The 25738-nt window shown below is 39.9% G+C and overlaps 1 protein-coding gene and 1 pseudogene across 1 annotated transcript in view; both read left to right on the top strand.

Moving 5' to 3' along the window:
• LOC133500822 (F-actin-uncapping protein LRRC16A-like) overlaps nt 1–25738 on the top strand; it is a 52942-nt gene that overhangs the window by 14897 nt on the left and 12307 nt on the right. Inside the window, exons 4-21 of the mRNA XM_061819983.1 lie at nt 8233–8283; nt 12145–12204; nt 12939–13060; nt 14101–14198; nt 14334–14404; nt 14489–14562; nt 14666–14741; nt 17643–17731; nt 18113–18207; nt 18669–18755; nt 20383–20486; nt 20943–21020; nt 21892–21968; nt 22556–22660; nt 22749–22818; nt 24522–24603; nt 24684–24783; nt 24880–24934. Of these exons, the coding sequence (XP_061675967.1) occupies nt 8233–8283; nt 12145–12204; nt 12939–13060; nt 14101–14198; nt 14334–14404; nt 14489–14562; nt 14666–14741; nt 17643–17731; nt 18113–18207; nt 18669–18755; nt 20383–20486; nt 20943–21020; nt 21892–21968; nt 22556–22660; nt 22749–22818; nt 24522–24603; nt 24684–24783; nt 24880–24934 (1494 nt within the window). The remainder of the gene's footprint in view (nt 1–8232; nt 8284–12144; nt 12205–12938; nt 13061–14100; nt 14199–14333; nt 14405–14488; nt 14563–14665; nt 14742–17642; nt 17732–18112; nt 18208–18668; nt 18756–20382; nt 20487–20942; nt 21021–21891; nt 21969–22555; nt 22661–22748; nt 22819–24521; nt 24604–24683; nt 24784–24879; nt 24935–25738) is intronic.
• Nucleotides 6172–6280, top strand: LOC133501593 (5S ribosomal RNA; annotated as a pseudogene).

Consider the following 25738-nt stretch of genomic DNA (forward strand, 5'->3'; position numbering starts at 1 on the left):
TGTGTAAATGTGATATGACTTAAAATATTTTCTTATGAGAATCTGATAGAATTGTGTGGAAAAACTCAGCTGTTGTATTAAATTAATAACCGAGATCATTGTAACTGCGTACACAAACGCCACAATGATTGTCTATACCGCATCTGGGGGAAAAAAATGCTATTAAAAATACTAAGTGAAGAGTAGTACGCATGTTAGACTTAGATTTAGCATTCAAATCATTTCCCACACAGATGTGTATTTGAATGTAATTTCCAAACACAAAAATATAACAGTACATTACAAACAAATTCATACAGATTTAACATATTTCTCAAAGCACATGTATTGTAGTCAAACTCTAAAACAGCAATTCAGTACTGTGAGATTATACACTATACTGAATTGAGAGTAATTATTACACATACTTTACATTCATCTGAATAAAAAAAAAAATACTCTACAAGAAAAATGGTCTTCCAATTACAGAGCTGCATATGAATTACTCTATAATAATAGGCTTTCCATACACAGTATAATTAAAAAAATCTCTCAATAAATAAATACATATTAAATTTGAATTTTTGTAGCATGTCAGATGTATTTTTGTTGTTGTTGTGTGCTGTGGCTCGGTCACCAAGAGTTTGTGCATGCACAGTTCCAAAGAATGAAACGCTGAGGTAATCTCATTAGATGCGTCCCGTTTTTTTTTTTTTTTTTTTTTCCTCTCAACGGCGCGATACCTTATCTCAGTTGAGGCAAATTTTTCATGTCACACCGTGAACAGCTTGGCCAACGTCACTACCATATGAAAGAAGCAGCTGACTGCAGTTAGCGAGGACTCATTTTTAGCAGTCTTCCTTCAGCCGATGCTATCGGACATCTCAGACTCTCGCTCTTTGAAGCTGTGGTTAGCGAAAGAATACATGGCGCTAGTGTGCAATTTTACAGCTTGTTGTAGCTTTCTCGTTTTCTTTAACCTTTTTTTTTTTTCTTAGGGACTACTGCATTTCAGTTAATCAAAAATGTGTTGTTGTATTAGGCTTCACCAATATCTGTATAGAGTTTTCATTTGAGGGTTTAGCACGTTTAGTGCATCCCAAGGGAGATATTAACCAGCAGTCTGGCCCCATGAAAGCCCCTCCCACCATTATTCATTTTAATGATATTTTAGGTCACGGTCATGCAAATAGTTGGAATAGCAATTTAACAATTGTAAACAATCATGAGCTTTATATTTATGTTTAAATTTTGTCTCAGTATTGATATTTAAGTATCAGAATTATTCAACTTCCAGAGAAGGTATTTGTTGTGAGCATCGAATGATTTCTAACCTTCAATCTGAGCTGCTTTGGAGCAGAGATCTGTGTGGATTTTGATCAATTTCCCACAAGCTGCCTTTATATTTTTCCCTCTTACCATTAAAAACTGAAATCACAAAAACTCAAGTCACAGATGACTGAATCAGCACTGCCTCTGCCGGAAGAAGCTTTAAGTACCGCAGTCAGTTTATTTCATCTTTTTATGACCATACCTTGTCCACTATCCAAGTGTTGGGTAGTTCGACATAATCCTGTCTCTTGTTGAGTTCACCGAGTGTGCAGCAATCGATGCGGAAGATAACAAAGAACATCATTTAATAAGCACTGTCGGGTTATCTTTGAGAGGAGATTCAACGTTTTGTATCCGTTTCTTCTTCACGGGTGTTTTCAGCACATCCAGAAGCACTGTCTTGTTCCTCTTTAGTGAGTTACACACTTGTCCTTCTATCATGTTACACTATTTGCATTGCCGTTTTTCCCACACACACTTTGCTGAAAAGCCAGATCTGTATTCACCATTTTGAACCGTACTTTGGTTAACCGGACTGAAGCACCGGGAGAACATATGGTTTGCTCTACCTCGTAAGGTTTGCGTTCAGGCATTTGGTTTTGGCGGTTAGGAGGAAGGGGTTATGTGATATCAGTGTTTTCCTCAGCTAAGATAGCTGCACTAATGTGTGTTATTGGCGTGGACTGATGTTATCTGTCGACTCCAGAGGGAAACCTATGCTGTGCTGCCAACATCAGAAAGAGATTCCCCTCCCTCCCTCCTCCTTTCTTCTTCGTCTGCCTTTGTCTCTGTCATTCCTTCCTATTTCCCAACTCTCTCATCCACAATGGAGTTTGGGTCCAACCTGGAGCCTTGGAAGGTTTCTGCACTGCCTTTGTCTTGTTGGTGCTATAAATGAACTCCACATCCACCTCAATTTCTTTCTTGGAGTTTAATCTGTAACATCGCTGTGGTCTGCGCTGATATAATTTACCAATAAACCTTGGCCAGGATATATAGGGCTACTTCTCACACAGAACCCCCACCCCCACCTCACCCCCGTGTCTGGCTGGTATGCTGATGAATGATTGTGATTGTTCCCTATCTTTGTAACCAAAACACACACATGCAGCCTTCTTACAGGACACCCTGCAGGCTGATCCTGTTCTACATGGAAGCTCCTTGATCTGCCCTATCAGTGTCTAGTAATTTGAAGCACAGATATACAGCCAGAACTGGAGTGCCAATGTGGATTTTTTTATTTTTATTTTTTTTGGTTGTTTTTGTTGTTGTTCAACATGGATTGAATTGTGCTGAAAAGGTGGTGTCAAGCGCAGGTTCTCATTAGTAAGAGATTAGTTTTCGACCGTTATTTTTAAAACATTTTTTTTAGCTTAAGTTATGTTGAAGGAAATCCCTGACCAATATATTGGATATCAATTGAAAGTAGATTTTAAAACAAATACATGAGAAAATATGGTCACAATCTAATTTTCTAAGTGTCATATACATTGATTGTTGTATATGAAAACTTTTAGTTGTCTATGTAAAACAGAAGTTAATCCCTCTTCTTGTGAGCCTACAAATTGGCAGTCCATTTCATTTCTCATTCACTATTCAAATGCCTCGTCTTTGCTGATGGTTTTGCATTTAGACCAAAATCAAAAGAGGCAACAATAGCATCATCACATTAGATTCAACCATGAACTATCACTTCACATGTTTATTCATTGAGTCGCGTCCCAGAGCTGTGGCCCGATGAGATCAACCAATGCCATCATGTGAGGAAGTAACAGTCTGAGCCTTTTGTTTGGCCTTATATTATCAAACAAGGGAGCGGTAAAATAAAATTGATCTCTTGCTGCTCTCTTCGGCTCTAGATGTAATGAAAGAAACGTTTTTGCTGAAGGCAATGGTTTTGGTTGAAAAGGGAGAAAACTTCTTCTTGATGTTGGATGCTGAGAAGGTTCCAACATGGGTGTTTCCCTACTTTTTTTAGGGCTTGATTTAACTTGCGCACATAAAAAAAAAAACACGACTACCATATTTTTCACAGTGTAAGGCGCACCGCATTATAAGGCGCACCTCGAATGAATGGCTTCTTTTAAAACTTTTCCCATATACAAGGCGCACCGGATTATAAGGCGCATAGAATGGACGCTACAGTAGAGTTTGGGTGTACGTTACGTATCCATTAGATGGAGCTGCACTAAATGCTCAATATTGATCCATATATAAGGCGCACCAGATGATAAGGAGCACCGTCGGCTTTTGAGAAAATTAAAGGCTTTTAGTTACGCGTTCTAGTGCGAAAAATACGGCAAATTAGATTGCTTACACAAACATAGGTGGAAGCTGTTTTCCAAATCCAGCAAACATGCAAAATTGCTGCAATTCGTTTTGCAAATAGATTAATGTAGCACATGAAATATGCTTGACCTGAGATGAATTGTGATGGCTGTGATGATTGCGAGTGCAAGCGGCACCGTTGTGTTTTAACCATGATGAAAAATGAGACGTGGCCGGGGGAATGAATCTTTTCCGCTCATATAAACATTTTTGAACTACCCAAAACAAAAACTATTGTGATCTTTTTTTATGCACAATTCAATTTTGGAGCTTCTGAATGATCAAATTGCTGACTTGCAGCCAGTCGCAAGAAGGAATCAAGTCATATCACCTCCTTGCATCTGTGTTTGGCATTTCAGTGCTGGCCTTTCCTGGAGTGTTTTTTCAGGTGTACGGTCCTCAGTTTTAATCACACTGTTACACCACACACTCACAAAAAATATGAATACGGAAATAATGATTATCTCATCTTATTTAAATTACAGATTGACGTACTCCGTGCGAAATCTGGGCCTGTTTGATTAAAACACAAAGCTGATCTACTAGCTCAATGCCATGACTTTATAACTGTACGACTGTCTTCCATGTAATTTAAAAGCATTTAATTGTTCGACCTGTCACAATGTTGCTGGTGTAAATACATGAACAAACATTTATTTAAAAAAAAAAAGTCCTACTTTTCAGACAAATTAAGTGAAGTAGAATAATTTACCCCCAGCACCACGAATGATTGCTCATGTCAGACTAGTGTGCATTGGTCTCCTAGTAGGAATCACTGGGTTAGAGCAAACATGCAATTTAACGTTCACAATTTGGGATCGTTGTAAATCAGACCCTGACTGTCCATCCAAGTGAGTGGAAATGTACTGATCTCCATATTTAGAGACAGGGATAGGAAACAAAAGCGTGTGCGTCGTCCGCAGCTGCGTCACGAGACTGGATTTAAATGATGTACTCGAGCAATTAGCAATCTCGAATCATTATTCTATATGCCAATGTTGACTTTGCAGATGATGGAATGTTGTTTTTTTTCCCCAATGTGAAATGTTGAACCTCCGTCAAACACTTTGGCCACCATCATGATGTAGCTAAAAGTGCTGTATAAAGTGCACGACTTCACTCCTTTTAACAAACATCGATTTTCCGTAGATCTTGTCTTGGTATGCAAACTTGTGCTATACTATATGACGAAACCAAATAATGGAACATGAATGGCACGCTAAGAAAGGAGGGGGTACAGTTGGCGGTTAAATATTTTGTGCGTGTATGTGTGCTTGGGTCACAGCTGAAAGGGTACAGATGAACCACTTGGTGTACTTGCTGAGTTCCCGCTGCGATTCGGGCACCGCTGTAGGCCATCGTGATGAGATGTTCAGGGAAGCGAAAGCTCACTGATATTCTGAGCGAAGACTTGGCACCACGGCACGCCACTTTCATGCGTGACTCCCCCCCCGATCAAAATACGGTGTTTACGTTCACAAATTTATGTATAACCCCCGACTCAGTTGTTACCAGAGAAACCCAGCATGCGCGTCATAAGGAGTTGACAGTTTGACAATCAGGAGAATGATGGCATGCTGGTCCTGTGAATGGATTGGTATTCATAATTTTATGATTACACTTGGGGCAAGCAGATGTATTTTGACTGCTCCACCCCAAAAAAACTTGGTAACAATTCTGTGTTTGAAAAGATGGTATTGCTCAGTTTTGAATTCTACTTTCAAAGTTTTTGTGTGGCCAAAGAGCAACTTTTTTCTGGGTCCGCTGTCACATTCAAAATGTAATTTTATAACCAAGCAAGCATTTCCAATACTAAGTCTTTTTAATAATTATTTTTACAGCAACTAGTCATTTTTTTTTTAAATATAGCACAAGTTATTTTGTAATGAAAGTCACCACAACTGGAAGTGGGCGGGGGAACCTGACAGGTCAGCAACGTGTCCAAAGAGACAATGAATAAATGATGCACATAACTGGTGGCTCTCATACTGTACATGTAGTGAATGAAAAGAGTGTAATAATGGACGCTCTGGTCTTGCAGATGTGCTCCAGCACTCCATCCATCTGGATATTTGAGTGGCACTAAAGGCAGGGTAGTAACCACTGAGTAGTGCGGATTGGTTCGCTAACTGGGAGGTTCAAAGCGCTCGCTTATAGACGTAGTAGAGGAGTTGTTGGAAAGGGAATGCGCGTTATGGCTTTTGTCCATTATACAGGGCTGATACTCGAAGAAAGCACTGTTCCGGCGGATGTGCTGAGAAGGAGTCGTGCATCAAGAGGGAAAGGGCCCCGACCTGAAGAATACTTGCTTTTACATTCTTATTTTAGATTCATTTTAAAGTTTTAACAGCATTCATGACACACTCGCGCAAAAGATGGGCTGCACCCTGGCCAGGTCACGAGTCAAACAGGTTTTCAAAGGAAAATTATCGTACTTTATATAAATGTGTAACGTAACAGGCATCGAATATCATATCGAAATGTATATGCATACTTTTTTTTTAACCACTCAATGCACCTGTATACGACTATGCTTACGGGCATGCTATCCTGAGAACGCCCGATCTCGGAAGCTAAGCAGGTTTGCCCCTGGTTAGTACTTGGATGGGAGACCGCCTGGGAATAGCAGGCGCTGTAAGCTTCTCTCCCGCGGCTAAAATGCAGAGGTGTTGCGTCAGGAAGGGCATCCGGCGTAAAACTGTGCCAAACAAATGTGCGTTCATCTGAGATGACACGCTGTGGTGACCACTAACAGGACAAGCCGAAAGGAAAAGACGAAGATTGAGTGGGTTCTAATTCCACCAAACTAAATGATTACATAAGTTCTATTAATTTCACCCACTTAAAGTTGTTAGTCAATTAATGACCTGTCAATCAGTATGGAGTAATACTTATTTAAATGACTTCCACAGAACCTTCTGGAGTCGCGGTGCATGGTCCAATGAAGAGCCCATTACAGTTTGGAAAAATCTCATTTTGTCGATGGAATAACTTAAATGTTCAGACAAAAGTTTTTATTCTTCTTAAATATCCACCCATTTGCTTTTGTCATCTTCCATAAGCATGAAATAGTATGCACTTGTATGGAAAAACAAGTAAAAGTACAGGACTGTGTGAATTTCTCTTCACTTAGATTAAGCGGTCCAATTAGGTTTTATCCTATCTTGCTAATGTTACTTTGTCAGTATTGTTGTCTAAACCTTGATTCAAGTGCTTTATCGTCGTCATTTTTGTGTCTTGGTTTAGTCATCCCTTTCGATAGATGTGGTGATAATATTCTATGCAATAAGACCGGGCTTTAGAAAACATCAGTGTACATAAAAAGGCCGGGGCCATATAGCATATAAGCACATAAGCTTTTGCCAAATTTGTTTCAATAAAATGCATAGTCTGAATTGGAGAGGCAGGTATGTGCATCGCATTGACAACTGGTGCTTTTTACTCAAAGTAAATGTGGGTCTCATAGGCCCTCGGCCTCTTTTTATATCAATTCTTACTACTTGTGGAGTTTTGCCAACAGTGCCACAACACACTATCAGTCTTTTTTTTAATCCGTCTCGCTCTCTTTCTCTGACATTTTAGTTCTTTGTGGCTTCCCCCTTGACATTTACTTTTTCTCTTTTATTCTATATAACATTCACCGTGTTCCCAGATGTAAACCTGCCATTTCATCTGCTTTGTCTTTTGTCTTCTTTTATATTCCATTTCTGAATATGACTGCAGTACATAAAGTATGCCGACGAGCTGCATTGAACAAATGTTTTATCATGTTTGAAAGATCGTTTGTTCCATCTTTGGGGATCTTCCGGGTACTGTGAATTTTAAATTAGCGTTTGGGTGGGCGGGGGATGAGGAGAAACCTCTCAGCGTCAGATTCGTGAATAAAAGTGCTTCTTAGCAAAGCGACTGTTTGCTCTTTATGAGAGTGCCTCTGTAATTTATTTAGAGGTCAGCTTGGAGTATTTTTATCAATTTGCTTTGAAAGGGAAATATCTGGCAGACAAAGTTATAGGCGCATACAATTACCGTTTTAACATCTAAAACCATATGCTGTGGCTGGTTGAGTAGAATTTGTTTCAAAGGTCAATCCGTCACAAGACCAGCTTTTGTTTTGGATCAAAATGTCACTAATATTTGCAATATAGAAAATTGTGAGACAAAGAAACTACAGAATTCACAAGTTCAAATACTCCTTGTAACAATTCTATGTTCTGTCTGGATCTCAGTAACATAAAATGACCTTTCGAGGTGGGTTGTCTGCGTAGGAATGTAGCATGTGTGCGTTCAATTTATGCCCCTTTCATGTTCAAGTTTCCCATGTCGTCTGGTAGCAGGAGGAGGTTCGAGAAACGGTTGATACGTTTCAGCAACAATTAGGAAGTTGTGTTGGAATATACATTACATCTTTAGTTAAACATATATTTTTTCCCTTCTTCTGAAAAGGTTTTTCCCAGTCGCAAGCATTTTCATCCCGATGAGTCAGCAGATGAGCACACTTGTCTTCTGTGTCACTTCCTTTTTAGCGTTGTTCACAAGTAAAGAGCATATTGACAGGCACAGACTCCTCATTTTCTCCTCTATTCTTTCTCGCAGGCTCTTGCGTCCCACCGAATTTACCTCCTGACAGCGCGCATTCCCACCAAGGTAAGTTGAACAAACTTGTTCAAACCTCTTTTCCCAAATTTTCCCACTGACCAAACATATTCAGCAGACGGGGCTACACCTACGCGGCCATCTTGGAATAGTATCACCTTGCACGTGATTTTTTTTTTTTTTTTTTTTTTTTTTCCCCCCAACCAATCGTATTTTTGTTTTTCCAAGAAACATTGCTTGGATTGCTTCTGCTTTCCCACTTTCAGTTTTCTTTCGTGTTGTTTATTTTGGTGCCAGAGGTTTTAATTGTCCTCCAAAAAGTCTTTCCTTCAAATTGTTTCTGTTTATTATCCGTAAAGGGGAAATTCGATTTACACTGCTGTATTGTACATATAGTAGTATTTATAAGAAGATCCCACACTGGTTCCAAAGCCCGAGCCCTCTTAAGGCTTTTTTTTTTTTTTTTTAGCATTGAGTTACTTCGCCTGTCCCCTGAATGATGTCACCGCAGCGTCATGGCTTATGCTATTTCCAGGAAATACTGAACTGTCGTGCCTCATATTGTAGCGAGCTATACAATTATTTCAAGCCAATACAGTGCCCCGAGGAAGAGTTCTGAAGCGATTGATTGGTTGTGGTACAAGTGATATGCTGCCTAGCCCGTAGACCTTGCACATTGACCCTCTTTTCTACTATTTGCAGTCCGGGGATGTTTCTCTTTCGGCAGAGTGACTGTTCTTTTCTCTGTCGACTATCCTGGCTTGAGGAATTAGAGCCCGAGCTGGTTTATGATCGACTCAATCAGAAGCACTTCCAAGGCCAGAATCCATATTCCCTGTCAGGCCATCTTTGCTCCGATGTCCTTTAAGCTTTACATTCAGTATTTTCACTCTCATCCTCACCACTTTTTCCTGAATCCAGATTACTTCTTGCTCTCATTTCTTCCCCCCCCCCCCCCACTCGCCAGTGTGTCAAAGGTCAGCAGGGATAACCTGCACTGTCTCGTTCTGAACATCAAAGAACGATGTCTGCCTGCAGCTAAAGGGCATGTTTTATTCCCATTTCCTTTCTGGATTTAGTTTTTTCCTTTATGTGTGGAAGAAAGATGTTTAATGTGACAAAATGTCCAGCAAGATATATATATATATATATATATAATATATATATATATATTTTTTTTTTTTTTTTTTTTTTTTTTTTAAATCAACTATGTGCTCGTTTAAGCAATTGCGTTGGTGCCATTTATGATTTTGCTCATGTCACAATCTCACAAAGCTCGAACAGATTCTTGTCCTTGTCCAAGGGAGGCTTCAGATTTTAGATTTTAGATACAGCAACTGCCTAGCAGACAAAGTCTGCCATACAAATTTAAAAAAGAGCTGACTGCTAAAATATATCCGGTTGCATTGATTCCCCCGCCCAAACATGAAATCTGTAATGGAGTGATGATGAGACCACAGAAAATTATCTGGTTTCAAAATGCATGTAATATGCATCTCATTTCAATGTATATTTTAAGGACAAAATATAAGACAGTTTTATTGTAACTCTTTTGGGTGGAGTGCAAGACCTTGATGTTGAGGTATTGTAAACCAGTAACCCCTCCCCCCACGCCACCCCACCCCATTTACTTGTATTTGTGTGTGTGTGTGTGTGTGTATGAGTGTGTGAACCCCCCCCGTGGCTCATTCTTACACTCCCAGTGGGCTTTTCTGCTTGTGTGCATCTCAAATTCCTCGACTGCATTTCGTCATAAACACGTAATTATTGTCCAACCCATTTTTGACACTTTCATCACCACTTTTCTGTTTTAGCTTTTAAATCTGTATATTTTTTCCCATTTTATTTACATATACCTTCAAAATACTTTATATTTTCCCTTGAAATGGATCTGTTCCAATACTGTACGGTGTCACATTAGTGGCAGCTGGGCAATGGTCAAATGAGTGAGCCGTGAGAACGCTAATGCATTCGGTCATCTCTCAGCAGGATGTTTTGTCCCTCCCCCCCCCAACGTCTGTGTGTCAGCATGTTCCTGTAACATTGGCTGAAAGTCAGTGCAGCTACTACGGCAACAAATATGTACCACATATTGTGGCATGCTGTAAATAGCAATACGAACAATAATACAATACATATTTACTCTTGAACTAGTGACGTGTTTTCTGTATCTAATTGTCTCCACATGAAGTTAAGGATTTTGTATAGTACACAAATTATTTGGTTGGGTTTCTCTTTTGCTGTGGTTTTATGTGATTAGGCAAAATGCTGTGTTGGTGTACAGCTTTTGATAAGCACGATAATCGGTTATTTTACTATTAAGTCTATTACAGTACAGGCTTACTATTTTACTATTACTTAAATCCTTCATAAACTGTGCATTCATTAACCTCAGTTGAAAAAATGGATCTTACTAATTACAGATATTTTCTGTTTTTCTAGCTCATGAAATGTAACAAAATGTAGCTTTTGTATAAGCACATCAAAAAAAGTTATTAAATCTCTGTAACTTGAGCTTTCTTAAGCAGCCAGTCGACCAATGTCTTACAAATTGAACCCACTTTTGTGTTGTGATTCAAGGACAAGCAATTTATGTACCATATTTTCCGCACTTCTAAGACGCACCGCATTATAAGGTGCACCTTCAATGAATGGCCTATTTAAAAACCTTTTTCATATATAAGGCGCATAGAATAGACGCTACAGTAGAGACTGGGGTTACGTTATGCATCCATTAGATGCAGATGCACTAAAGGCTCAATAGCGATCCATATATAAGGGGCACCAGATTATAAAGCGCACTGAGAAAATTTAAGGCTTTTAGGTGCGCGTTATAGTGTGAAAAATACGGTAAATATTTTATGAAAACTGTTGCATTGTAAAGCTTTTCCAGGAACAGTTGGAACGGGATTTATATTTGCTAACTAATAGCAGTCGTATGAATGACATACCATACTGCTAAAATGGTACTTCCACTTTGCGTCTGTCTTTTGATTTAACGTTTTATAAAAAGTCAAATGTTTTGATAAGTATTTTCTGTGACTGTAAATGTGTATATACGGCACCCATTGTAAGTTCTCAACCATAGAAAATGTTGAATCAGTGTTTTATCTCAATAGCCTAGTGATCTTATACTATCATCCACACAATTGATGATGATATGGTAATTGTTGCGTTTTTATGTTGCAATTTCTGTACTGTAGACAAAACACCGGTGTGAAGCACAGACCTTGCTAAACGACGCGCAGACGCACGAAGCCAGACAGCAGACAGTCTGCTTATCGTCGCCGCTCTCTCATCTGTGAGCCAGTTCTCAGAAAATCAGTTTCCACCTGGAATTGTCTGCTCTCGCTTCCTGGCCTGCCTTCAGGCCCTGTGTACTGTACTCCATGTGAGAGATGGAACAGGGAACTCTGCTTACTTACAGTAAAATAAACAGTCTCGGGCATTTTTCTCTGCACAGAGAATATCCCACAATCACATGGAGGTTATTTTTTGTTTTGTCCTTTTTTGGTATGTGAAAGCAGACTGCTGCTTGTTTTGTAGTTGCCCCGAAATGCTTCTTTTAACAGTTTGATCATTGGTTTTACACTCACAAATGGGTTTTCCAGTCACCCAAAAAAATTTGTATCAGAGGGTAAGGTAGTGTGTACAAGAGAGAGAGAGAGAGAAGAAAAGTCTGTTTACACCTACAAATTGTGGACATGTTTTTTCGCACATTCTTCAGACAGACAGTCACTGTCAAGTCTTGTTATTACAAACAATTACTTGTATCACAGCATATCCGCTGCAACATCGTCATTAAATTCACACACAAACATTGGATTCAAGTATGTTTATGTGACTAGGTCACCTGATAGCTGCTATCCTTCCTGACAGTGACTAATGTATTTTTCTCTATTTTGTGTTTAGGTTGAACACTCCTTTAACTACCTGGAGATCCAGGGCATTGCCTGTAACAAGCCAACACAGGTACAAAACACCCATCAAGTACAAATACCCAAAGCATAAACAACAGTGACTGTGTGGTCATTTGGCCTTGTCGAAACTACATCCCACTGCTTACCAAAACTGCACATGCCTGGAATTACCAGTGCTACTTCTGCATCGGGGGAGAGAGGGAACGCTTTACACTTGGATGCCCGCAGATATGCTCAAGGCTCTGAGGGAGTGTATTCACACCAAAAGCACAATTTTACATGGAGGATTAGTGTGTGAATGGAAGTGTAATGTAAATGGAAGTTGTGTCAGAGAAAAGGAGAATTAAGAGCTCCGAAATCCACTTTCTCCAACTGCAGAGCTCTTCAATTTGGCTTCAGCACGATCTGCTTTACAACATATGATAATCTCTCACTTTATTAAGTTCATGCAGCTCAAACGTGGTAGCACTCATCCAACCCCATAGATGTCACTCCTTTTAATATTTCCACGAAAGGTCTTCCATTCCATACGAATTTCCATTGGATCATGTGAATTTCGACCCGTCGACGTTGAAATGCGCATAATAATTTGCTTAATGGGAGCATGTCCCATAACGGTTAGGTCATCTTTGCAAATCTTTACTTTTATTTTAATCGGTGCAGTGACAGATGTGTGGGTATTACCGTGGATAGATTAGTAAGTAGTCATAAAAATGATTATCAAATTCGAACGCGGGGTCCAGTTCAAAGACAATAAACTGACCAATTTTTCTCGTTTCCTTTTAGCTGTTTATAGAATATGAGCGGGGCTACTTCTCATTGAAGCTGCTCTCCACTGAAGAGGTCAACGAGGTGGTTGCGCATGTCGGAAACTGCTTGCTCAGAATATGTCCAGGTCTTCCTCCCAGGTGAGTCCAATAAGTAACAAACAAACTCCCAAATTTTTGACACTACGAAAAATGCTCACTGCATTTACATATTCACGAAAAGGGAGGTGATGTGTCCGGTAATACTGAGTCGGGAAGCATCCAGCATTCCCGCGACTCTCGTCTGGTCGAATAAGCGGCTCAGAAAATGGATGGAAGTATAAAGGGCATGTGCCATTTCAATTAAATATTTGAGTAAATGATAGTATGTTATTGTTGAGTTTTAAAAGGTGAGTGTTCAGATTTCTTAGATTGTGCTGGACTACAAAGCTGACTTCAAACATTGCAAAACATATTTCCAATACCATAAACTGGAGTTTTCTATTTTGTCTTTTTCTGGTCTTATGAACAAGTATTATCCATCCGTCCATTTTTTCTGAGCCGCTTATCCTCACGAGGGTCGCGGGAGTGCTGGAGCGTATCCCAGCTGTCTTTGGGCAGGAGGTGGGGTACATTGTTTGGTAGCCAATCGCAGGGCACACGGAGACACACAACAGTCGCACCCACAAATCACAGTTAGGGGCAATTTAGCGTCAATGAATGCATATTTTGGGGATGTGTGACGAAACCGGACTTCCCAGAGAAAACCCATTAGTTTATATTTCAAATAATATTACATCCTAAAGCATTAATTTTCACTGTACCAGTAATGTTTTCTGTATTTATGACCACGTAAGTTACCACGATTGTTTTTTAAAAATTATATCTTTAATCTGTTCACTTCAAGATTACATGAAATTTTTACTTCTTCTTTTTCTTTCGGCTTGTCCCGTTAGGGGTCGCCACAGTGTGTCATCTTTTTCCATTTAAGCCTATCTCGTGCATCCTCCTCTCTAACACCCACTTGTCCTCATGTCCTCCCTCACACCATCCATCAACCATTTCTTTGGTGTGTGATTACATGACATTATTTGACATATACGGGTCCAGAACATTATCATTTTAAGTCAACCCATAGTGAAGGGTTTATATAGACAAACATGTCTTACTTAAATCTTACTTTTGCTCTTTTCTCATGCCAGTAAAGCAATGAAGAAGCTCAGCATGGAGCCGGCAGACAGACTGACCTCGCTGCAGACGTTGTGGGAGAACAACAAACCCGCAGACCCGGGACCGTGTGGTAGGGAGCAGTGATGTGTCACATGATGATTTCATACTGAAAAAGGACTGCAAAAACATTCAATATGAAAGTGAAGCCCTGGAAGCGTTAGTCATGGAATCGTCTTTGTGATGCTGGCTTGTGCTTGTGCTGCAGGTGGCTTTTCTCAGATGTACAAGTGTGTTTGCGACTGGCTCTCGCTGCCATACAGAGAAGAAGTTCAGTGGGTTAGTATTGTTGGATCCTCAGTTCTACAATTGTTTTTTTTTTTTTTTCTTCGCGTCATCTTTAATTAATTATTATTTTCAAAGGATGTTGACACCATTTATTTGACACAAGACACCAGGGAGCTTAACTTGCAGGACTTCAGCCATTTAGAGAACAGGTGTGTCTTTTGACTCTGGGGTGTAAAATTAAAAATCAGAAAGTCATTGTCGTAAATTGTTTGAGTGACCCCCGCCCTTCTCTTTTTGTGTTTTGTTCCTCAGAGACTTGGTGGCTATAATTGCAGTCCTGGAGTTCAACCAGTGGTTCACCAAGCTCGCCACTAAGGACTACAAGCTGGTAGGTTCTCACCACTTATGATGCCTTTGTTGGTCCAGGGACGCCAAACAACATTTCTTGTCATTTTTGCAAGCTAACCATAAATCAGGTGTGCCTCCATTATGTCCACAAATAGAGAGAGGACAACAATCATGTGGTGAATTGGATTTTTTTGGTTTTGGTTTGGCAGTCTGGTGCTGCTTCTCTTCCCTCCTGATTCTATTTTTAGTAATACCATTACCGATATGGTTGTGAAGGTGGTTGTAGGTAATTGTACTGTTAAATTATTTATTCTCACTTTACTCCCCAACTCATTGTACTTCTATTCTTTATAATTTGGCACTCTTATGGGCTGCCACAAACTTCCCATATTTAATCCCATCACACTTAGTCCAGTGAGTCACTATTTACAAATGTGTGATCTCAATTGCGAGCGATTTTGTAAATGTCCTCTACACGCGGAGCAATCCTTTGTTTTGAACATTTATATTTAGCACAGCTGCAATGTCATTGCCATGGCTATTTATTGAATAAATCGTAAAAAGGTTACTTGGAGCGTAGATAATCATTATCAACTGCGCCAACAAGGTCAGCTTTTCACTTGTCTGTTGGTGTGTCTGCCGATCAGTTCATTAATTTCTTGCATGAGAAAAACAGTATTTTTTTTTTTTTTTAAATACGTTCCACATGTAATTGAAATATTTGTTGAGTTTCAGTCCCTTCATGACCAATCACGTCTGCGCAAAATTGTGTCGTTGTGTCCTTTGTTTGCCCACATTGTGCCTTCGTGGCATTTGACCGAGGATCAGTCAAATGTTCTCATGCGATAAGACTCCCAAGATCTGAAGGAGACAAAGGAGCACCATGGCCCCCTGCAGGTCTCCATCACCAAGTTGTCTTGTCTTTCAGCTTCATGCCGTCTCAACAGTTAGCACACTCTGCTTCCTCGGTCCAAACAATTATCTCATCTCTTTGTCATTGCCAGTTCCTTTTGTGTTGCACTTAATCCTTTTCCTCGCCACCACGCCGTGTGAATATTTCAGCTCAAGTGTTAATCGCGTGCCTTTTCTATCCCGGATAAGTAAGTGGGCATTAAACGGTCACTAAGACCGATGAAGGGGGGGGGGGGGGGGGGGGGGGTTACCAGCAGCAGCAGTAGTAATTCTTTATTCAATTATTTAAGAGTGAAACTTTTGAGAGGACATCCTCTATTATGGCAGTTTTTCTGTCTTATATATTAATACATTGCCCTCTGTGTCGGTTGACTTTTTCATATGAATTTTTTTGCCCCTCTGCTTGTTTGCACAGTTATTGTAAAATCTACGCAGATAACTTGCCGACTTCCTCCAGACATATTTATTGTTCATTAAGACTGAACTATTCTATCACTTCAAATGTGTGGGGCAGTTTGAGGAAGAACCTTTTCTGCCACGCGAAGGCCCATTTGTGCGCTTATGCCAGTCACCAAAATGCCAAAGAAGAAAGAAACACAGAGAATTTACAGCAACAGGACAGAAATATGTAGGTCAGTTTGGATTTCAATGGAGAGGGACAGGGAGAGCCAGATGATGAAATAATTCAAGAGGTAGCGGGAACGAGTGTTTAGAGAAGAGATCTCAGGAAGAGAAATGCACACATCTGCTCCTCACTCAAGAACCAAACTGATTTTCTGGTGAATCTTTTCACATGCAAACAGCGACCTCGAGGGCAGCATAGCCTCTGCTTCTTTTTTTAGTGCTGCTGTAACCACAATGTGCTGCGTTAGTTCTGTTATTCAAAAAGAAACGTGTGAAAATCCAAAATATATTTTCTGCGACGACCACCAACACATGTATTTTGATTTCTCTGCATCAGGAGAAGATTTGCCTCCTCAACCTGTTTACATAGTTAGTGTTCTAGTCAGGTTGCCGAACGGGCCGAGAGATAAGTGCGAGGGGAAAGGACAACAGTGTCAAGATGACCGTATGAAGAGTGCAGCTTGCAAACAAAGTATATCTTGAGTGTGCGACGCTGTCATTAGTTCCGACCTGCACAGAAAGAGAAGCCTTTATTTGACTCCTGAATGATTCTGTGCATATTTTGTCTCCAACCTTGTCATTGTGATATTTTATGATTTACTTTTACTTACTTTTCAGGTATTGCATAGTTTGCCGGCGTAAACATGGGAACAACAGGCTCTTTCATTCATCTCGCCATCTTTCTGTCCCTCAACTCTGCTTCTCTGCCCTCTTCCCCACTTTCCCTCACACAGTGTTTGGGACAATGTGGCCAGTGTTTTGGCCTCAACAGGGTTGTTGGCCCAGAGAGGCAGCCCCCGTAATCAATTACCAAGAATAACAAACAGGACAACAGTCCAGTAAAGTTCTGGTATTCCGATGGAAATTTGTTGTGTCCTCGCAGATAATTAGCGACTGACTGTAAAAACATTCGAGTGCCTGCATGAGGGAGCGAGAGACGGTATACAGTGAACTGGGTCAGTGAACATCTAGGCGGGGCGTGTTCTCCCAACTGTTGAATTTTTAATTCCGTCTAAATTGAGTGCTTTAGCTCCCACGTGTGCGTCTCCTGTGGTGATGCAACCACAGGGAGACAACTTTGTCCCGCTGAAATGTTTACCGAAGTCTGCTTTTCCAAATTGTTCATTTCCACACATGAATGGATCCAAAGTGCCACAGATCAAATTAATTGCTTTTAATTCATGCAAGGGAGGAATTTTTAAGGGGAAGCACATCTTGTTCCTTTGGATCTTTCTGATCTTTGTTATTCTGTTTAATTACATTTGAACTCTTATAGTTACGTTTTTGCTGATCCAGTTGAGTAGCGTGACGGCTGTTTTTGAATAGCCAGTGAAAGCCTTTAACAAGCCAAACTTTATCATTCATGCTTGTCTTACCTCATCAATTTAACTTTGTCTGTCCTAAGTCTGCAGATGTTTGTGAGCAGATCCTCAGAGTGGTTTCTCGCTCCAGTCGACTCGAGGAGCTGGTGCTTGATAGCGCAGGACTCAAAACGTGAGTTAAAATGTCAGCAGTATGGACCAAAAGGTCTTTGTTTCGCTTACTCCATTTTTTGAGGAAATTTAGGGCAATTCTTTGCTTGTGGCCCTTTTCTGGTTCGAAGAAGTAAAAACCCTGACCTCAACTCCATCAAACACTTTTGGGATAAAGAGATTGAAGTTTAACATGAATAACTCTTGACCTCACCAGTGTCCTTTTGGTTGAATCGACACAAATTCACACAAACGCTTCCAAGCGTCTTGAACAAAGTGTCCCCAGAGAAGGTTTTCCTGTTTGTAGACATTATTCAATCGCAGTTTTACAATGCTCATGTTACCACAAGCTAGCAAGTATTGCTCCTGTGCATACTTACAATGTCTTTTGGTCTCTCGTCAGTGATTTTGCCCAGAAACTAGCTGCTGCCCTTGCACACAACCCCAGCTCAGGACTCACTGCCATCAATCTTGCCAACAACCCACTCGAGGATAGAGGTATTACAGTATATTCAAACGCCACGTTTATATCAATCCATCCAGGACATGTCAATTGAAATTGCTTTATAATTATTAACTGATTTGTATATGCTCCTGTTAAGAATTACTCTAATCAGATGGACTGTTAACTATACAGGATATTACAACTTACCGGTATTTAATGACTCGCTCTTTGTATTTTTAAATATTTTTATATTTGTAGGAGATAAATCATTAGCTTTTCCAGATTGTTGTGTAAATATTAACAAAAAGACCCCCACAAATAAACAACTTTATTTTCCTCTAAGAAGGAAAAGTTTTAACATTCTTGAGACTGCGGCTATATTATTCATAAAATCATTTATTTAAAAAAGAAAATGCAATTCCTATACTGTAAGCCTAATTGGTTTTGCCCAATTAGCACGGTAGATAAGCAGCCTATTAAAAAGTATGTTTTTTTTTTGTTTGTGTTCTTGCAGGTATTTCCTCACTTGCTGCTCAGTTCGCCAAACTTCGTATTGGGCTCAAGCACGTAAACTTCTCCAAAACCTCAGTGTCACCCAAAGGTACTTTATGTGTTGTCCTTGTCTGCCACAAGTAACGAGTGGATTTGGGGGGGAAAGAACAAGTTTAAATCTGATTATTATGGTTTGTTATTCTCGTTAGTGAACGTTTGAACATGCAGACGATGATCAGATGCAGTTTGCGGCTTGTGCTCTCCTAATTGCTCCCACTTGTGGGATATTCCACGGAATCGGTGCGCTAAACACAGCCTGCAATAGATGAGTTGGGGACGACAGATGATGGAAAAATCCCTTATCGTGATGCTGGAAACATATTTGTCAGTAATTGAATCCCAAACATGCAGACACTTTGGGGATTCTGGACTCAAATTTTCGAGTTATTTGCAAGTGTTGTCAATCATGACTTTCAAGTACAGTTTTTACGGTTTACCATGAAAGTAACTGCTGCAACAGTGGAGACGCTCTTCAGGGATGCACTGTAAACAGCTTCGGCCCTGGGCAATGGATGAAAAAGAAGAATCATTTTTTTCAGAGTGAAGCGTTGCTTCAAGCGATCCCTGCTCAGTTCAATCTATAATTTCAGCTCCCAATTGGTCCAATGGGATCAACTCGCGCAAGGGTTTCCCATTGGTGTTCGAAATTCCTACAATTATCAGTTTTTTTTAAAGGTTTAAGATGTGCTATGATTCTGGATGAAATAAAAGTTAGTTCTTTTGACTATAAAACGGAGAAATTCAAATTGCACTCCATGATATTGTTTTGGAATCACCTCCAGTTATGAGTATAATTAAATATAATTACAACTAATTAAGCAGTTTTTTGACACACTACAACAATTGCCATTGTGCTGCTTCTTCTGTTTGGCAGTATAAGGGACAGACTGATGCAGTGTTGATTTGGACGTTAATCTCCTCTTACTGTTCAGCGGTGCAGCACTAATAGTACTTCTGTGTAGTTGTTCTACAGAAAAGATTGAAAATATATTTTAAAATACTTGAATATTACCTTGAAAACAGCATGTAATTTGATTCCCCCCCCCCCCCCTTACATGATTTGATTAAGGTTCCGGCTAGTAATACAACAGAATAAATATTTGTCAGATAGCCTGCAAGTTATTAATCATAATCTGTCGCATCCTTGACAGTGATATTCTGACTTTCTCATCGCCTTCGTTATTATTTCATTTTTTTTCCATATAGGTCATAAACCAGCTGTCAAATAAATCAATCAACAGAAAATCAGATTCAATATTATAAAAAAGACCGTGTGAGGCGTGTGATAGATGTGAGACGTGTCAGCAACTTTACACTTCATATGTCACGCACACCAAAATTCCACAATGTAAAGACCTTGATAGACTTGTTCAATTTCATTGTAACCATCAGGACTTTTTCAGATTTTAGTAGCTTGTCGAGAGGTCACCGAATCAGCCTGATTTCTTATCTTGACTTAAAAAAGAATGACTGGTTTGACAAATGTATGCGATTTCACATGGACAACCATAACACATTTACAGTATGTTCCATTCTCACTTGTTCTAATACTTGACCCTCAATTTATTCCCTACATCATGTTGTGAAAACACAAGTGGAGATATGAAAATTGCTGACACTGCTTCCGCACGGCTGTGTGTATTTTGTGTGTGTGCGCGCGTGTGTGTGCGTTACAGGGGTGAACAGCCTTTGTCAGTCACTGAGTGCCAACCCGTCCATCCCCAGCAGCCTCGTCCATCTGGACCTCTCAGGGAACATCCTCAGAGGGGACGACATGCAGGTGTATACATAGAAACACGCAGAGCTCCAAAATGTATTTACGTGACATTTAAGCCACAGCAATTTTTTTTACATTATAATGCACTACGCAACTCCAATCAATAAAGAACAAAAGAAAATATACTAATCAATTTCAGTTATGGATTGTATTTGTAGCTAGGCAGCAAATCAATCCTGTCTGACAGCTGCTGTATTCATTTGTGTTCCAAAGATAAGGTCAAGGCCGATTTGAATCAAAAGCACGCGTTCTTATGAGTAGAAATTGATTTTTTTTTTTTTTTAACACTGTATTCAGACATGATGGAGAGGCTACAGGAAAAACATCATAAAGGAAACAATAAGGGACAAACACATAAATTTCACTCATATTAAAGGAACTCAGCTGAAATGCAAATGAAGTCCAAATAACGTAGAAGTCACATTTTCTTCTAACTGCGTTGAATTTTTTTCTTTGTAGCATTTCTACAATTTCTTGAGTCAGCCCAACCGATTGGCAACCCTTGATCTCTCCAACACGGACTGCTCATTGGATCAAGTAAGCAGATGCCAGAGAAAAATTAGAAATATAGATTGTTAAAGACTCATAATCATGGCGAGCTATCGTCCACACATCTCACAAGTTACCTGAGGTGCGATTAATGTTGTAAAGGTTGATTGGGTCACATTAATCCTTACTGTTGTTCATGAAGGGAATTTTTTACCTAATGTAATGTATTGTTGACAACTGCATCTTCTCATTTCCTCCATTTCACGAGGTCAGAAGTGATAGCTGATGTATTTAAACCGGAATAAACAAGTTATTCCAACTTCATGAGTACTTTACGACGTCGCTCTTACTCTATGGGTGTGGCGTTGCTGTAGTTCCAGGAGCTGAATAAAAGATATTGATTTGTCAGAGATGTAGCCAACTGTCAGTCTGTCACAGCCGACATTGATCCACCCCATAAAACAACGATATGTAGAATTTTTTTTTTTTTTTTAAAAACAGCTTCAAAGTAATTTCTGTTGTTGACTTTCTGTGGAGAAAATGGTCTTTTGTAGATCATCTACTTTATTGGGGTTTATAATATTGGTGGGCCAGCCAGGACATTGTCCAAATTATATGTTCAGAGTTGTGAGCAGTGATGGTAACAACCGACTATAATAATTCATTTTATTTTTAGGAGCCTTTCAAGCATCCTGACAATCAGTTAAAAGAAATCAAGCCATACAATAAAAAAATGACATAACACAAAACATCTATGAAAACAGGCAATTAAATTGATCAGAACATGGTTTAAGTCATGCAAAAAAATAAAAAAAAAACCCTTTAGTCCTTTATCTCTTATCAGTGTAGGGAGATAATGTAACTTTATAGAGATACTGTACTTACTTTGCTTCAACAATGATTGTATTACTTTTTCCAGGTTTGTTCTGCTCTCTTACGAGGCTCGGCCCAGCATCTGTCTGTCCTTAATGTCTCAAAGAGCGTCTTTCCTCACAGGTAAGACCCCAAATTCGGTTTCTTACCAATGTCCAACACACTGCATCCATGCTCAGTGCATTGTTTATCTTAAACCTGAGAGAACCCAAGACATCCAAATCCTCTTTTAAAATCCTATGTACTAACTGAGGCCATGGGTTCTCTAGGGTCTAAAAAAAAATCCCCTTCAGCCGTGACACTGGGTGTCATGACAAATATTAGTTAGGTGCACGTTTGCACACATCAGGTGTGTAAGAGATGGATTAAAGATGTTTTGTTTTTTTTTGTTGTTTTTGTTTTTTCTTTTACTCCACTGTTACCTAATCCCGCTGATTTCCAGGGGAGTGGAGGCCCTCATCAAGGGATGAATAGAAGTGACCCAGGGGAACGTGGGAGTGGTTGACTCTAGAGAGAAGATGAGCATGACAGGAGAGAAAAAGAAATGAAGTGTAGATGACACACTGGCAGGGGGTCAGAATAATAACCAGCTTTCCGGCCATTCCTAGGCCTCTGAAATCCCTTGAACGTGTGCTGAAAAGATAGCCATGGAAAGCTGTGTACTCTGGTGAAAGCTTGCGTCATGTTTCATTTATTCTATTTCTCGTTAGGAAAGGCAAGGAGGTGCCACCGTCATTCAAGCACTTCTTCAGCAGCGCCATGTCCCTCAGCTCCATCAATGTGTCAGGAACAAAACTGGCACCGGATGTCCTCAAGTGAGTGAGCCGTAACGGCGGCAAAATCCTTTGAATCCATCCATTTCCAAAGGTTTAATTGTTGATTCCATCCACTTGGACATTACAGAGCTCTGCTGCTTGGTCTGGCCAGTAACCCCAATATAAAGGATGTGTCTTTAGACCTCAGCTGTTGTGAGGTGAGATTTGCACCTGCGTCCGCTGCAAAGCATTTTTATCACTGCAATTTGAATTTCTCTAAAGTACCCTTTGCTTGTTAGGCTTAATATTAGTTTATTTATATGCAAACAAGGGTCGAAGAACATTTTTCATTTTGATCCAGACAGGATGTATGATATTGGTCACCAACCGAATGAGTGCAGGTGTAAGTCATTTTGTTAGCACACCTGCGAAGTGACTGCTTCTGTTCCTAAAACACTTTTCTTGGGTAAAATACGAGCGCTGCAGCTGTAGTGTTTAAAAAAAAAAAAAAAAAAATTGGTTTCCATTTAACATAAAGCCCACCGATGATTATGCCACATCTTTGCAAATGGGCCTACTGATGCCCTTGTCGCATGAAGTGCCTTTTTCAGCTGAAGTTTGGTGAGTGTGGCATCTGATCATTTGGAACTGATCCTCCTTTACTGCAATCAGCTTTTTAGCAGCCACTCCAAAAGCATTTGACAGACTGGTGACATGCCAACGGGTGTTATTAAGAGGCTTTATAATGAAATACTTGGCAGACAGCAGGCGGGGTAGAAGCTGCGTGTTGTTGGCTGGCCGTGGTGGTTGTGGTACAGCGAATATTCAATTTTCCTTCCTTAATTTTTATATCTCACGCTCGGGCTTTTTCATCTCGACTGGTGCTAGAAGAAAATAAGAGCTTTCAGCACACTAAATGGGGACCACAAAAGATAATGGGTGAATAGAAATCACACAGGAAATTTCATTCCAGATAGAAGTCGCCCTCTTCCCATATTGAAGCTGTGGGAATTAAATGAGGAATTCCTGCCATGATTTGACTCCCTTGTGAGCCCTTTGCTGAATGCATTTCACTGAGTGGGCTGAGCGTACGTACACAAGAAGCGAGCTATGCGAGATTCAAATGCGTGTCGGCGCGTGAGTGTATATGGTGTATACTATATGGCCATTAAACATCTGCCTTTTTGTTCTTCCTAATTCTTGGCTTCTGTCTTACACGCTGTTCTCTCCCCTTAACGCCTCTCTAAGCTTGGCCATTGTGTAAGTACCAATGGCCTCCCTCTTCCTAATTTACATCTCATCACTCCTCAGTTTCATTTGCACATCTGCTGTTGGTTTAGTGCTCTTAAATAATGCCCACCTTCCTCTATTTTTTTTTTTTAATCATTTCTTCACTGTGCTGTGTGTAATGAGCTAGAGTTGGGCTTCACGATCCATGTCATCCTTGAATGTGACGCTGCCCCTGACAGTATGTACACCCACAGGCCACAACATTCAGTTCACCTGCACAGTAATAACGTGCCCACGCTCTGCCAATATTTTCCAGATGAAGTCTACTATATACAAAAATATTCATGTTTGATACAATAATGGCATTGGATATCATTCATGTAATATTGTGGCTGGGTAATTATCAACATATAGGGCCTTATTTTTTTTTTCAAATCATTTTCTACCTATTCTATATTGATTTGCCATCAACCACAAAGCTGCATGTTCACCCTGAGAATTTTATTTCAGGTTTGCATTTATGCATCTTGACCCAGAGCACTTTTTGTCTTCATTTATGAGCTATATTGGTTAAGCACCTGAGAGTCTCGTGTCAACGGCCGTTGAGTCTTGCATGTCAAGTGGTTTTGCATTTAATGAAGCGCTTGTGCATGTTGGAGTTGTCTGACTTGACTGACTTTTGTTCCAACAGTTGCGTTCTGGAGGGTCACAGATACTTGAAGGCTGCATTGCTGAGATTCCAAATATCTCCAGCCTGGATATCTCTGACAATAGTGAGTCACTAAGTGCTGTTATGTCTTTTCAGTGTTTACAGAGGAATATATTTTTTTCTGAGTTCTTTTTGTATCTCCAGGTCTGGACTCTGATCTTTCGACTTTGCTTATTTGGTTGGCTAAAAACCGATCGATAAGGCATTTGTCTCTAGGCAAGAACTTCAACAACATCAAGTCCAAGTAAGACTACAAGCATGGACTTTATGTGGCTCTTGTAAAATAAAAGATTGCTTTTGTAATATGTACTGAGGTACTCTTGTCTTCTGTCTGATTCAGAAACCTAGCCCCAGTGTTGGACAGTCTGGTTCACATGATCCAGGAGGAAGAGTCAGTGAGTTTTTCATTTCCTTATCTGTCTGGATCTGATATGAATATGTAAACAAAAGGCTTCTCTAATGATCAGTTGAGTGTTGAAATATTGATACTTCACTGTCTTACTTTCGCCCGATCCATTGCACCTCTGATAATCTTTCTCCATCATGTCCCCCCTCCTTTGTTTTTTTTTTTTTTTTGCACATCACGTGTGCTCGTGTACAGGACATCAGCAATGAAATGAATCATGGGTGGAATCACCCGTGCGTGGGTGTGTCATTGGGTGCACGAGACAGATGTGCGAAATCTCATGCTTTGATTGTGAAGGTTTACGCAGCAGGGTGAAGATTGATAGAAAATGAATGAAGCTCGGCTGAAAGATTTTGTTCTAGATGCAACGAGAGACATACATTATAGGAAAATAGGAGATGTAAACACACACAGGATATTGTTGAAGATTAACTTCCTTTTCCTTGAATGCTAGCAGAGTACACGTGGATTGCAATGATGGTTGCAAAATATGTATGCTTATTATAAAGAGCCAGGGGCTTTGTGCAAAGAAATTCCAAATGGAGCAATATTTTAAAAAGATTGCACAGGAGCAAAACAACATCAGACATCATTTTTTTTTCTTGATCACATTCATGGATGAATTCCAAGGGGGAAAAACCCCACAAAGATTATTAATAAGATACCATATTTCCAGTGATTAATCAAATAATTGAAATATGTTTGAGTAGAACGCAATAACAGTTTTCCCATCTGCAGTCAAATATTAGATGAAATAATATAGCTCAGCATGAAGACTGGTTAATGTCTCTCT

This window comes from Syngnathoides biaculeatus, chromosome 5 (genome assembly GCF_019802595.1).
Source record: "Syngnathoides biaculeatus isolate LvHL_M chromosome 5, ASM1980259v1, whole genome shotgun sequence".
NCBI lineage: Eukaryota > Metazoa > Chordata > Actinopteri > Syngnathiformes > Syngnathidae > Syngnathoides > Syngnathoides biaculeatus.